This window comes from Cervus elaphus, chromosome 19, assembly GCF_910594005.1.
Source record: "Cervus elaphus chromosome 19, mCerEla1.1, whole genome shotgun sequence".
Taxonomy (NCBI): domain Eukaryota; kingdom Metazoa; phylum Chordata; class Mammalia; order Artiodactyla; family Cervidae; genus Cervus; species Cervus elaphus.
The window spans coordinates 90394033-90409318 of record NC_057833.1 but is presented as its reverse complement, the minus strand read 5'-3'; the positions used below and the strand labels follow the sequence as shown (position 1 = coordinate 90409318).

At 39.1% G+C, this 15286-nt stretch overlaps 1 protein-coding gene across 8 annotated transcripts in view; it reads left to right on the top strand.

Annotated features, from left to right (window-relative positions):
• Positions 1-15286, top strand: part of TFDP2 (transcription factor Dp-2) — a 192385-nt gene that overhangs the window by 152278 nt on the left and 24821 nt on the right. For all 8 annotated transcript variants that reach the window (XM_043873632.1, XM_043873631.1, XM_043873634.1 and 5 more), the window contains one exon: positions 11052-11214. In XM_043873632.1, coding sequence (XP_043729567.1) covers positions 11052-11214 — 163 coding nt within the window. The remainder of the gene's footprint in view (positions 1-11051; positions 11215-15286) is intronic.

Genomic DNA, 15286 nt, shown 5'->3' with positions numbered 1-15286 from the left:
TCACATTTTTCCTGTATTTGTTCATTAATGATGGACATTTGAGTTGTTTCTCCATTTTGACTTCCCTTGTGGCTCAGACGGTAAAAGCATCTGCCTACAATGCAGGAGACCCAGGTTTGATCCCTGGGTCGGGAAGATCCCCTGAAGAAGGAAATGGCAACCCACTCCAGTACTCTTGCCTGGAAAATCCCATGGACGGAGGAGCCTGGTAGGCTACAGTTCATGGGGTCGCAAAGAATTGGACACAACTGAGTGACTTCCCTTTCACTTTCTATTTTGGCTGTTATAAATGCTGCTGTGAACACTTGTGAACAAATCAGTTCTCATTTCTCTTGAATATATACCTAGGAATAAAATTACCTATAGCAATCCTTTCTTTAGCTTTTTGAGTAACTGTCAGTGTTTTCTAGAGTGGCTATACCTTTGTACATTCCCACCAACAAAAGTTATAATGTCTCCAGCTCCTTACCAACACTTCCTATCCATCTCTTTTTATTTTAGCCATCCTTGTGAATGTGAAGTGTATCTCATTTTGGTTTTAATTTGCAGTTTCTAGTGGTTGATGTTGTTAAGCGTTTTTTCAAGTGTTTATTGGCTGTTTGTATATCTTTTTATTTTCCTAGTACAAATAATTTTATGAATAATTTCTGGCAGTTTCTAACCACTGGAGTATATTGCACAGTAAACCTCCTCATATTTTCCAGGAAGAAAAAAAACCCCACTAAATTTGAATAGTAATTGCATCACCCACTGAATTAGGACAATTAAAATTTGCTTCAAGTATTTCTTTGCAGGAAGGGACACCACACTTTCACTCAGTTAAGAGAAATATTTTTAGAGTCTGGAGATCTTTTGTGGGTTTTTGTTTTTTAAAATCATGCCATGAATTCATAGGGAGTGGATTCTGGCAGCTCCGGCTCCCTCCCATTGGTTTTCATAAAGTGCCTTTCTGGGTGGATCAGGCTGGTGCGTCAGTTGATCCCAAGTACCTTTTTCTTTGACTTTTTTCTTTTTCTCATCATTTTCCTTCGCATGTTTCTGGAAGCTCTCTCGACTTTTAAAGTGCTTAATTTGCTCCATGTGTACAGTTATTCTTTGGGCAGGCATCTTGCCCTTGTTAGCTTGTTTACAACAATGCCAACGACATGCTGGATGACATTGTAGACTCCTCCCAGTGTTGCCATGGTAGCATTTGTGGGGAATTGCTTTGTGAACAGTGCCCATTCCTTTGATGTCTACGATGTCATGTTTCTTGTAGATTCTCATGTTTGTGGCCAAAGGAACAACGCTGTGTTTTCCAAAAAGCCCAGAGAACATAGAGCAGGTGCCTTTCGTCTTTCCTTCCATGTTGGTCATTTTGGCAAATTGCTAAAAGATGGCATTTCAGCTTAAAGGAAGGCTGAATATCTCTTTGAAGAACTCTATTGAGATCTTTTGGTTTGTTGGTGGTGGTGCTGGTTTTGCTATTGAGTCATAAGAATTCTTTACGGGTTATGGATAACAAGACTGTTGTCAGATACATGGTTTGCAAAGAAGTTCTCCTGATCTCTGGATTGATTTTTCACCCACAGGAAGCACAGAACTTTAAAAATTTGACTGTGTTTATCTTGTTTATATTTTCTTGTGGTCCTTATGTTTTTGGTATCATATCTTACTTTAAGAATTGCCAAATCCCAAGATCACAAAGACTTATGCCAATATTTTCTTTTAACAGTTTTATGGGTTTTGCTCTTACATTTAGATCTTTGACCCATTTTGAGTTAATTTTTGTAGCATGTGACATTTTAAAGTTTATTTGTTTAATATAACCCAAAAGCATATAGAAGATCTGTGAAAATGTAGACATTTATTTTTATAACATTTTTTCAACCATTTAAAATTTTAAAATAAGCCTGGTTTTAAGTTTATTATTTTAAATTATTAGCTAAATTTTAAAAGTACACTCTGTATTATTTTGTTCTTAACCCTTATTTTGTGATGGGGAATCAAGCATTCCTGAACTATTTTTGTCAAGAAAAGGCACATCTTCTCTGAATGTGGTAGCAGTAATAGTAAGCCAGATGTGACAAAGTAATTTAAAGAATGAAGAACAAGAAAGTTTGTTTTGCTCAGAAGCATGATCCCTTGTATATTGAGTTTGGTTTTTTGGAAATAATTAATTAACAAAATGCTGAAACTTCAGCATCTTATATTATAGATACATAAAAGCCATAAAACATAAAAGACAACAAATATAAATTCAAAACCAAAACAACAAAAAACCACTAAGAAAATAAATTAATAAATTCACAACATACAAACAAACAAAAAAACACTGAGAAAATACATTATTGTGCGTCTATCACCACCATCCATCTTCAGAACTTTTCCACCATTCCCTACTAGAAACCCGTACCTATTAAGCAACATCTCTTCACTCTCTCCTCTTGCAGTCTCTGATAACCATAGTTTTACTTTCTGTCTCTATAAATTTGACAATATTAGGTAGCTCATATAAAAGAAATCATATGATATTTATCCTTTGTGTCTGACTTATTTCACTTACCATGTCCTCAGAGTTTATTCATATTGTAACATCTATCAGAATTTCATTTTTCTAAAAGCTGAATAGTATTCTATTCTGTGCATATACCACATTTTCTGTTTATTCATTCATCTGTTGATGGACATTTAGGTTTTCACCATTTGACTGTTGTGAATGCTGCTGGTGTGAGTGTGGGTGTACAAACATCTATTTGAGTCTCCTACTTGAAATTTCTTTGGATATACACCCTGAAGTGGAATTGCTGGATCATATGGTAATTATATGCTTCATTTTTGTGGAACCACCGTAGTACTTTCTGTAGTGACTGCCCCACTTTACATTCCCACCAGTGGTGCATGAAGGGTCCAGTTTTTCCATGTCCTCCCAATGCTTATTGGCTGGGTTTTTTGTTTGTTTGTTTGTTTTGTTTAATTAAAGTCATCCTAATGAATGATATCTCATTGTGGTTTTGTTCTGCATTTCCCTAATGATTAGTGATATTGAACATCTTTTCATGTACTTATTGGCCATTTGTATATCTTCTGAAGAAATGTCTACTCAAGTCTTTTGTCCATTTTGAGTTGAGATGTTTGTTGTTGTTGTTAAGTTCTTCATCTAGCCTTTAACTTGTAAAGTTCTTTTACTGGAGGCATTGTACACTTAACTTTGAAAAAAGTGGTTTACAGATTTGGTTGTAGGACCAAGTCCCCTATCTGTGTACTGCAGGTATTAGCTATTCTAAATTCTGTTGAATTTGATGTAAATGTTGATTGATTTTGGCATAATGATCCACCAGCCTTCCGAAGATGAGGCTTCATCTCTTGGTTCAGCCACTGTTGAGTTGTATCCTTCGGTTTTGTGTTGCTTATGAACTTCATTTAGTGTGATAATCTGTAGGTCCATCCATGTTGCTGCAGATGTCATAATTTCATTTTTTTTTTATGTCTAGTTATATTCTGTGAGAGATTATGAGAGCCTGAACTAGGGCCATGGAAAGAGACAGAGGACTTGAATTCAAGAGCTCTTTAAGACAAGACTTAGTTAGATTACATTTGATAGAATTTGATTAGCTAGATAGGAGAATTAGGATGAATCTGTTGTTTCTGTTTCGGGCAGTTGGATGAATGCTGTCACTCATGTAGATGAGAACTGCAGTAGGATCAGAAGTTACGTATTGGCATGTTGAGTTCCCTGTTGTATTTTTAATATGGTATTGTGATGTATAAGGGAGAAGGCAATGGCACCCCACTCCAGTACTCTTTTGCCTGGAAAATCCCATGGACAGAGGAGCCTGGTGGGCTGCAGTCCATGGGGTCGCTAAGAGTCGGACACGACTGAGTGACCTCACTTTCACTTTTCACTTTCGTGCATTGGAGAAGGACATGGCAACCCACTCCAGTGTTCTTGCCTGGAGAATCCCAGGGACGGGGGAGCCTGGTGGGCTGCTGTCTATGGAGTTGCACAGAGTCGGGCGTGACTGAAGTGACTTAGCAGCAGCAGCAGCAGTGATGTATAAGGACCCCCACCAAGGAGCACATTGATATTTCCAGCTCAAATTTTATTAAACTTCTTCTCTATTATAGCTCAATTTTCTTTTTTCCATATCAAGAATTCTGATTTTTAAGGACATTGAGGATGAAAAGGACGATAGAATTAGTGTATATGGTAATTACTCATTGACTTTATCCCATATTACATGCTTAATAGTCCCAAAAAATAATAATAATAATAATGTAACCTAATCTAATGTGATTGTGCATACTAAGTTGCTTCAGTTGTGTCCTACTCTTTGCAACGATATGGATAGTAGCCTGCCAGGCTCCTCTGTCCATGGGATTCTCCAGGCAAGAGTACTAGAGTGGGTTGCCATGTCCTCCTCCAAGGTATCTTCCTGATTCTCAGGGTATCTTCCTGACCAGGGTTTGAACCCTCATCTCTTAAGTTTTCTGCATTGGCAGACAGGTTCTTTACCAGTACCAGGGCTTCCCATATGGCTCAGCCGATAAAGAGTCCACCTCCGCCTGCAGTGCGCGAGACCTGCAGGGTTCGATCCCTGGATTGGGAAGATCCCTTGGAGAAGGAAAAGGCTACCACTCCAGTATTCTGGCCTGGAGAATTACATGGACTGTATAGTCCATGGGGTCACAAAGAGTCAGACATGACTGAGTGACTTTCACTCACTCACCTGTGAAGCACTGAAAACATTAAAAAATTTTCTGTGTATGTTCTGTCCATTCTTTTCTCATTTTTCTAATAATCATAGATAATAGTCCTACAGTCTTGAAGCATACACCTATTTATACACTATACTATATGCCTTTTAGCTCTCACTTAATCTTAACTTCTACAGTTAACTATACGTAAATTTCTCACAAGACCTTTATGTCGGTGTTTCTCTAATCATTTTGACTGTCTGAGTCAGTTTTGCTAAATATAAAAATTTTTGGCTCATACTTTCTTTCAGTTTCTTAAATGTCTTAATTTTCTTCTAGTGTAACAGCTTGCTCTTGGAAAACCTGATACTCTTTTTTTTTTTTTTTCCCTAAATGTCTAAATAATTTTTTTTCTTTGAAATCCAGTAACTTTACTAGAATCTTTTGGGTTTTGTCATTCTGGGCTGATATAGTCTCTTCTTTTATTTCATAAATATTTTCTTGACTTAACAGCACTTAGTATTTATTCTGTTCCCTTGCCTTGATTTCCTTTTTCAGAAACTCTTATTGTCCATATATTCTTTGCCTACCTTCAATGTTTTTCACTTGCTCTTGAGTATCAGTAGTGGGAGTCACATGGGCTAGATTGTTGCAACCTCCTCAGTCTTTATGTCAGCCTCTTGCACTCAGCTGGTATTGAAGAGGGCAAAACTTCTCATTTCAACTGCCGCTCTCAAATTGTCCTGTTCTTTCTAACAAATTCTTGTTAGTTCCATTAAATGCCGCTCCATTGAGTATTTCTTTTTCTACCAACACAGACACTACTGTGTAAGCCTTTGGCCCCAGTTTGTAATCTGGGGTTGGTTGAAGATACCTCGTCAGCTAGTTTTGTTGTAAATGTTGTCAGGGTTCAGATTTTGCTGTTTACTTGCTCTGTTTTTTTTTTTTTTTTTTCTTTTAAAAATAATTTTTATTGAAGTATAGTGGCTTTACAATGTTGTGTTAGTTCCTACTGTACAGCAAGTGAATCAGCTATGTGTATACATTTATCTCCTCTTTTTTGGGTTTCCTTCCCATTTAGCATTTTTTTTTCATTTATTTTTGTTACTTGGAGGCTAATTCCTTTACAGTATTATAGTGGTTTTTGCCATACATTGACATGAATCAGCCATGGATTTACATGTGTTCCCCATCCTGATCCCCCCTCCCACCTCCCTCCCCATCCCATCCCTCTGGGTCTTCCCAGTGCACCAGCCCTGAGCACTTGTCTCATGCATCCAACCTGGACTGGCGATCTGTTTCACACTTGATAATATACATGTTTCATTGCTATTCTCTCAGATCATCCCACCCTTGCCTTCTCCTACAGAGTCCAAGAGTCTGTTCTATACATCTGTGTCTCTTTTTCTGTCTTGCATATAGGGTTATCATTACCATCTTTCTAAATTCCATATATTTGCGTTAGTATACTGTATTGGTGTTTATCTTTCCGGCTTATTTCACTCTGTATGATGGGCTCCAGTTTCATCCATCTCATTAGAACTGATTCAAATGTATTCTCTTTAATGGCTGAGTAATATTCCATGGTGTATATGTACCACAGCTTTCTTATCCATTTGTCTGCTGATGGGCATCTAGGTTGCTTCCATGTCCTGGCTATTATAAACAGTGCTGCGATGAACATTGGGGTGCACATGTCTCTTTCAGATCTGGTTTCCTCAGTGTGTATGCCCAGGAGTGGGATTGCTGGGTCATATGGCAGTTCTATTTCCAGTTTTTTAAGGAATCTCCACACTGTTCTCCATAGCGGCTGTACTAGTTTGCATTCCCACCAACAGTGTAAGAGGGTTCCCTTTTCTCCACACCCTCTCCAGCATTTATTGCTTGTAGACTTTTGGATAGCTACTTGCTCTGTGTTTGTATGGGGATTTGGAGCGTTTGAGAACTATGCTGCAGTTGCTGTCTTTCCACACTGTCCTATATGGGTACATGTGTGTGTGTGTTTACAGTCTATATGAATCAGAATTTAAATAAATTGTTAAGTCTTTTATAATCTGTAGATTTTCCCTCTGTATTTTCCTCACTTTTTCCCTTCCAAATTATTAGTTGAAGAAACCACATTAATCCTGAAGAAAGATTCTAAAGATTTTGCTTACTGCATCTCTCTTTTTTTTAATTAATTGATTGATTTTTGGCTGCTGCTGGGCTTCAATAGTTGCAGCTCACAGGCTCAGTAGGCACACAGGGCCAGCCACTCTGAGGCATGTGGGATCTTCCCTTCCCAGAGATGGAACCCACATCCCCTGCATTGGCAGGCAGACTCTCAACCCCTGGACCACCAGGGAAGTCCCATAGCATCTCTTTAGTATAGTTTAACATGTTCTTCTGTCTTCAGTGTTTCCTTTAAACTGGTAGGTGGATCTTGTGTCTTGATCATATTCAGGTTTCATGATAGGTTGTACACTTGAAAAACAAACAACTGAATGGGACAGGTCAAGGAAAGCAAATAATACAGGATCAGAAGCACTGAAGTGAGAAGCTCCAGTTGCAAAGTTGACATTGAAAACCAGGCAAATCCATAGAAACAGAAAGTAAAACAGTGGTTGCCAAGGGCTTGAGGACAGGGGGATGGGGAGTGACTGTTCATGGGGACAGAATTTCTTTTTAAGGTGGAAAAATTAGGTTATGGTGATGGTTGCATAACTCCTGAACAAAACCACTGAATTTAATACTTGAAAAGATGAAGTTTATGGTGTGTGAATTGTATTTCAATAAAGATGTTACCTTGAAAAAGGAAGTTAGATTTGAAAAGGAAGAGAGGGTTGCCTAATCTCTGGGACTGAGAAGAACTGGGTGCAGGTGCTGCTGGGTTTATAAGTGGCCTCTCACACTGGCTGTAGACTTACGTATTATTCTCCTGTCTACTGAATATACCCATTTGGATATTCTATAGGCATGTCAAACTCAACCTCATTGCTGCCCGATAGAATATAATACAAGCCACATGTGAGTTTTAATTTTCCAACAGTCAGTTTATAAAAAGTAAACTGGAATATGTGAGACTGATGTTACATCTTTTATTTAATCTAGTATATCTGAAGTAATATATTTCAATTTGTAATTAATATAAAAATTATACCTTCATTTCTCATGTAGGTCTTTGAAATTAACAACATACTTGATTCAGACTTGTCCCATTTCAGGTGTTTGATAGCCACAAGTAGAATATGCCCAGAATATTAGACAATGCAAGTGAAAAGGTTTAAAATGAAATTCATGAATTTGTTCCAAATTCCTTGATCTCAGTAAATGACCCCTCCTTTTAAGGATTATTGTCCTGTTTCCCTCTTCCTTACCATCCACAGCAGTCAGACTTCGTTCTACTGATTTTTATCTTTAACATTTTTTGCAAATGCATCTCTTCTTATCCAGTCCTACCTGTTGCTCAAATTCCAGGACTCCGCGTTGCTTGCTAGGACTATTACAGTAACCTGTCAATGGGTCTTCCTGTTGTTCCTGCTTCTGCCCTCCATAAATTACTCTGCAGCCAAAATCTCCACCTCACTGAAAATTTTACCATGCCACTCCACCCCTCAATACCACCGAGTGGGATAACAGTATTTCAGTAGTCTGTGGCCCACAGTGAATACAGAGAGAGGACTCTTCGGGAATGCAAGGAAAGAAAGTAGATATCTTCCCTTACTCTTTTGAAAAGTACGTTTAGCATCTATTTCTTAATGGACATAACACAGTAGAACATGTAAATAACTTATAAATGAATGCCATTATACTGATGGAATATGATGAGGTCTAGGTTCCTCTGTACAGCAGACTCCCCATTTCCCCTTTCCCCCCAGCCTCTGCCTTTGGAAGCTTGACTATTTCAGATATTTCATATAAGTGGAATCATGCAACATTTGTCCTTCAGTGACTGGTTTATTTCACTTATCATGATGTCCTCCAGGTTCATCCACGTTGTTGCATATGGCAGAATTTTTTTTTTAAGGCTGAATAATATTTTGTTGTATATATATAAATATCTCTATATGTCTATGTGAATATATATGTATACATGTACTACATTTTCTTTATCCATTCATCCATCTATGGATATTTGAGTTCTCCTTGTCTTGGTTCAGTTCAGTTCAGTCGCTCAGTTGTGTCTGGCTCTTTGCGACCCCATGAACCGCGGCACACCAGGCCTCCCTGTCCATCACCAACTCCTGGAGTTTACCCAAATTCATGTCCATTGAGTTGGTGATGCCATCCAACCATCTCATCCTCTGTCATCCCCTTGTCCTCCTGCCTTCAATCTTTCCCAGCATCAGGGTCTTTTCAAATGAGTCAGCTCTTTGCATCAGGTGGCCAGAATATTGGAGTTTCAGCTTCAGCGTCAGTCCTTCCAGTGAACACCCAGGACTGACATCCTTTAGACTGGTTGGGTGAATAGAGCTGCAGGGAACGTGACAGGTGTGGGGACAATGTCATTGTGGCTTTGATTTGTGTTTCTCTTTTGAGTAGTGATGTTGAACACCATTTCATATAACTCCTGGTCGTTTATATGTTTTCTTTGAAGAAATGTCTATTCATGTCCTTTGCCTGTTTTTTGTGTTACGTGTTTTACTGTTGAGTTGTGGGAGTTTCTTAGTTATTTCAGATATTAACCACGTATCACATAAAGGGTTTACAAATATTTTCTCCCTTTCCATAGATTGCCTTTTCTTCCTGTGGATTGTTTTCATTGATTCTTACTCCAGGAATCTTCCTCCTTTAGGTTAGACTAGATACTCCTCTTACCATTTCCCATAAAACATTGTGAATAACTCTGACTTGGCACTTACCTTATTATAGTGGAATTATCTGTCATTATATATTAGTTTTGCCTCTCTTCCAGCCTTAGATCTCACTGAGGGAAAGGATTTTGCATCAGTTACTGTTTTTGTACTTCCAGCCCCTAAGACACACAGTTCCTAGCATATAATTGGTACTTGGATATTAGTAGAACTAAACTGACCTCTGAAATTTTAATGATTGAATTATCAAAGGTTACTGCTACTGCTAAGTCACTTCAGCGTGTCCGACTCTGTGCGACCCCATCCCTGAGATTCTCCAGGCAAGAACACTAGAGTGGGCTGCCATTTCCTTCTCCAATGCATAAAAGTGCAAAGTGAAAGTGAAGTCGCTCAGTCATGTCCGACTCTTCGCGACCCCATGGACTGCAGCCTACCAGGCTCCTCCGTCCATGGGATTTTCCAGGCAAGAGTACTGGAGTGGGGTGCCATTGCCTTCTCCTATCAAAGGTTAGGCCTAGGCATTAACCTAACTTAAGATAACTGAAGATGTAGGTCCATTACTAACACCAATGACTTCTTTTTTTTAAAAAAATTAATTTATTTATTTTAATTGGTGGCTAATTACTTTACAGTATTGTAGTGGTTTTTGCCATACATTGACATGAATCAGTCATGGGTGTACATGTGTTCCCCATCCTGAACCCCCCTCCCACCTCCCTCCGCACCCAACACCAATGACTTCTGATTGAAAATTGAGTAGATAACAGAAATCTAGCATAGCGGTAGTTTTAATTTTCAGTTCAGTTCAGTGCAGTTGCTCAGTCGTGTCCAACTCTGTGACCCCATGAATCGCAGCACGCCAGGCCACCCTGTCCATCACCAACTCCCGGAGTTTACTCAAACTCAAGTCCATCGAGTTGGTGATGCCATCCAGCCATCTCATCCTCTGTCATCCCCTTCTCCTCCTGCCCCCAATCCCTCCCAGCATCAGAGTCTTTTCCAATGAGTGAACTCTTCGCATCAGGTGGCCAAAGTATTGGAGTTTCAGCTTCAGCATCAGTCCTTCCAATGAACACCCAGGACTGATCTCCTTTAGGATGGACTGGTTGGATCTCCTTGCAGTCCAAGGGACTCTCAAGAGTCTTCTCCAACACCACAGTTCAAAAGCATCAGTTTTTCAGTGCTCAGCTTTCTTCACAGGGAAAAAAAAAGGTATAGCATACGTAGAATGCAAAAAGATAAGTATTGGGAATATAAACTCTACATGGACAGAGTTTTTGTCTGCTGTTTTCACAAGTCTTTTCCCAATGTGTAGGACAGCGTCTGACACTTAATAGTAAGTAACTGGTCAGTAAATATTTAGGCAACAAAAGAGTGAGCATAAAAAGGCACTCTTACTGCACACTTTATTAGGCTTTTAAGGTAAAAATTAAGTTTAAAACATTTCCTTATCTCTAATTTAATGTAAAATTGAGCACTGGGAACAAATAATCAAATTCCTGTCTTCTCACATTAGTTTATAGTTTTATAAAGGAAGTCTCTAGTAAGTATAATGGAGTATAATTTTATTTTCTCTTGTAGCAAACGAAGCAAAAAAGGAGATAAAAATGGAAAAGGCTTGAGACACTTTTCAATGAAAGTGTGTGAGAAAGTTCAGCGGAAAGGTACAACGTCATATAATGAAGTAGCTGATGAGCTGGTGTCCGAGTTCACCAATTCAAATAACCATTTGGCAGCTGATTCGGTAGGTAGATCATGCCCTTGATGTTGACTGTGAAAGTGATGCAGCAGTGGTACCTCTCTGAATTGTCTGTCAAATTGAGGACTCAGACGAGCTAGGGAATCCTCAAATTTTCCTTTACCTGAGGGTTTCATATTATCTATTGGGGAATTCTGTTGTTTTGATTTTTTTTGTTGTTTTGTTTTGAAAAGGATTCTTACTTATTTAAACATAAAGGTGGACAAGTATTTTTTAAATATCTTTGGGGGTTATTGAAGAAACATACTTTTTAAAAAGTATACTTTTTATTTTTGAATGACTTTAGATACATCTGAATCTTCCAGTATTTTAAGTCAGTAAGAAAATTTTATCTTATTTTTAATTGAAAAAATACTACATGAACATGTTTATAGAAATTCAGTTGTACCAAAGGCTGTATGATAAAAAATTTTTCTCTTCTACCACAGATTCTAATCTGATTCCACAAGGAACTGTTCACGATTACCAGATTCTTGAGTATCATTCCAGAAATTCTTTATGCACCTATATAATAAAATTTGTTATTTTAAACATAAATATGGTTGTGCTTTGCATGCTTCATTCTTAATTTTATTTTCTTAGTAATATATCTAGAGCCTCATTTTTAGCACATAAAAATCATTCTTATTTTTTTTTTAAATGGAGATAAATTTACATGCAGGGAGGGGAATGTACATGTCTTAAGTGTACAATTAAACTGTTAAATTATTTTTTTATTTATTGTGGCTAGTTTACATACAATAAGATGTATTCAAGTGTAAAATTCAGTGAGTTTTGACATTTGTACGCCCGTGTGAAGCCACCACCATGATCAGGACACAAAATGTTTCCATCATTCCCAAAGCCTCTTCCTGCCTTTTGTAATCCATCCCTCCCTCGCCCTTTAGCCCCAGGCAGCTGCTGATATACTTTTTATAAGTTAGTTTGCATTTTACTTAAATGTAGTCATACTTTATGTATTTTAGAACAATATTAAATAATAGTAGTAACTCTAGTCATATTGAATCTTCACTTCTTAACGTTAGTGGAAATATTTATAGTTTTGCAGCATTAATTGTGATAAAGGTTTTAAGATGGTAGTAACCATAACTTGATTTTTTTCTTAATGAACATTTCTTTTTGCTTAATTTAAAAAAATCAGAAATGGAGTTGAACTTAATCAATTCTGTCAGGAAGATAGCTTCCTGACATTTTAGGATTTTTACAATGGTATTCATGAATGAAACTGGTGGGGTTATTTGCTTTTGTTTTTATAATCTTTGCAATTTTTTAAATAACATTTTTTCCTTTATTCTGTGTTTCAGTAGCTCAGATGGTAAAGAATCTGCCTGCAATGCAGGAGATGCAGATTCGATCCCTGGAGAAGGGACTGGCAACCTACTCCAGTATTCTTGCCTGGAAAATTACATAAACAGGGGAGCCTGGTGGGCTACCGTCCATGGGGTCACAAAGAATTGGACATAACTGAGCAACTGATGCTTTCATATTCTATGATATCCCAAACACAACACTTGGTTTTTACTTCTGACTCTGTTATTCTTTCAGTGTCTATGTCACGTAGGTATTTCTCCCAATAGCATAGTTTGAGCCTTATCCAGTGGGTACACATAGGCCCTCATAGATCCTGGCTCTCCAGCATTGGGACCTTGGTGCTCCCTTCTGACCGCACCCTTGTCTTTCTGTGCTGGGACTCTGCCTCTTTGGTCCTGTTGCCCTAGATGTATCCTTAGGCCAGGAATGTCAAACATGTTATGTGTCAACCCTGAGTAAATACAGGAGCTACTTGGACCTTAGGGTCAAGGATAAGGAGGCAGACTGGGCCTGGGTTCTATTACAGAGAATGCTGTGCTTGATTAGTGATATCTGCCATGGCAACACCCACTAGACACATGTCTGGAATGAAGATACTGGGAGAAGAGGCTGCAAACTGACCAGGTTCAGAAAGGGACAAGCTGTATGTTCCGTCCTTGCCTTAGGTGGTTGTGCTGATTCCCAGGCTGCATTGTCTCATTGGCCAGTTGACTGGGAAGGCAGGCTGAAGGCCATGAAGCTTCAACTGGCTTCCCCAGGGCCTGGAGGGAAGAGCGCAGGCCCCAAGCTATCAGGAGCCTGGCAGGGAAGCCCGTGCAGGGCCCCCAGGGATCTATGTGCTGCAGGCCATCCTGGCATTGACTCCTTATCCTCCGGAGTCAGGTTCATCCAGGCAGAGCCAGCTGGCTGGCTTCAAAGAGTTAGGTGCAACTCTGAGGTGAAAACATGTTTCCATGGCATATACACAGAAATAACCTTAATCTCTGGATAAACTCTCAAAAATCCCCAGTCCAGACTAAAATGGCTTATTGCCTATGTGCTACTGAGAAATCAAAATAGAGTATTAGTCTGACTTTAATCAAATTCCGCAATGAAGGCACACTGCTTTGGAAAGCGCTGCCTCGGGAGAAGGTACAGGGTGTGTGTAAAAGAATGTTTCTAGAAAATACCAAGGGCACCAAACATGACCCAGTTACCCTCCACACCCTTCCATGCCCCAGGCAGGGGCGCTGCTTCCCCCAGCGGACTCTGGGCCTGTCACGGTGCTCAGTGAGTGTGTCCAGGTGCCTCTTGAGCCCTGAGCCCTGAGCCCTCTGCTTTTGGCTTGTGAGTTTTGGTTGCTTTCTTCAGGATCCTCTCCGTTTGCCATTTCTACTGCATCTCCTCGAAGGCCAACTGGGCCAAGGTACCCTTGTCCCAGGCCACACTGCTTCTTGTGCTTTTTATTTTTTGGCCACGCCCTGTGGCATGTGGGAGCTTACCTTCCTGAAAAGGGTTTGAACCTGCACCCTTTGCATTAGAAGTTTGGAGTCTTAATCACTGGACCACCAGGGAAGTCCCTCCTTTCTTGTTCTTTATACTCATTCTCATCGCTTCCTCAAGTTTTGCCTTGTCTTTGTCCTGTTCCTCCTCCTCCTCGGTCACACCGAGCTCTGCGATGCCTTTTAGACTCAAGAGCCCACTTTTGACCTGCTTGCCAGCCTCCATGGCACCAGTTTGCAATCAGTACCATCTTTGCAGTTTTGATAAGTAGTGTCATGCTGGCTTTATAAAATGAATTTAGAGGACTTCGCTTTCTCTTTCGCTTTACTCCATCACAGATTTAATGGCATGGGATGTCTAGTTTTGGTCCCTGCAATCTGATGGAAATCACCTGAGATACTCTGTGGTGATTTGGTGGGGGGGTTAGATAACTTTCTCCATTTCTTATTTGGTAATCCATCTGTTTAAAATTGCTTTCTCCCTTTGAGTCAGTTTGGTGTTTTTTTGTTTTCTTAGAACATTCTCCATTTCATCCATGTTTTCCAAATTATTTGCAATTATATTTCCCCAAAAAAAACATCTCTTGGATTTGTTTGTATAGACCTCCGGTTCTGAAGTTAATTTCTGTTTTTATCTGTATTTAATATTCTGTTCTCTTTCCTGAAGTTACTTTTATTATTTCTTTACGCTATATGCTTTATTTACTTTTATTTTCTTTGTTTTGTATTGAAAGTCTTTATGGCTGTTACTTTGCTCTTGTACACTACCCATACCCCCATTGATTCTGGTATGTTACTCTTTATTCTGTAACTTTGGCTTAAGAATTGCATTGAAAAGTTTCTTACAGTTCCAGGTGATAGGAATTTTTGCTTATTGTCATGAATTTTTACTTTTATTACCTGTGATCAGAAATTTTGAGTCAAACTGTTTCTTTTAGGGAGGGATTGCTTTGAGATTTTTCTTGTGAGCCGTTATATGGTGATTTCTGTTTAATTTCCCTGGGCGCTTGAAAGTATATGGCTTTCTGAATTTGAGTGAGCGTGAGAGTTCTCTGAATGGTCTAGCAGACCCTGTGTGACCTGGCCCTCTACTACCTCTCGTCGCCTACCAGGCACCCTCTCAGTTACTACAAGCAGTTACTACACTACATGTGTTCTTTGCTGGGGATTTCCATGTAGTTTCTCTTCTCCATCTAATTTTCAGTCAGATGTCACTAAAGTGAAGCATTTCTTCTTAGCGCTTTTCAGTATCTAACACACATTTT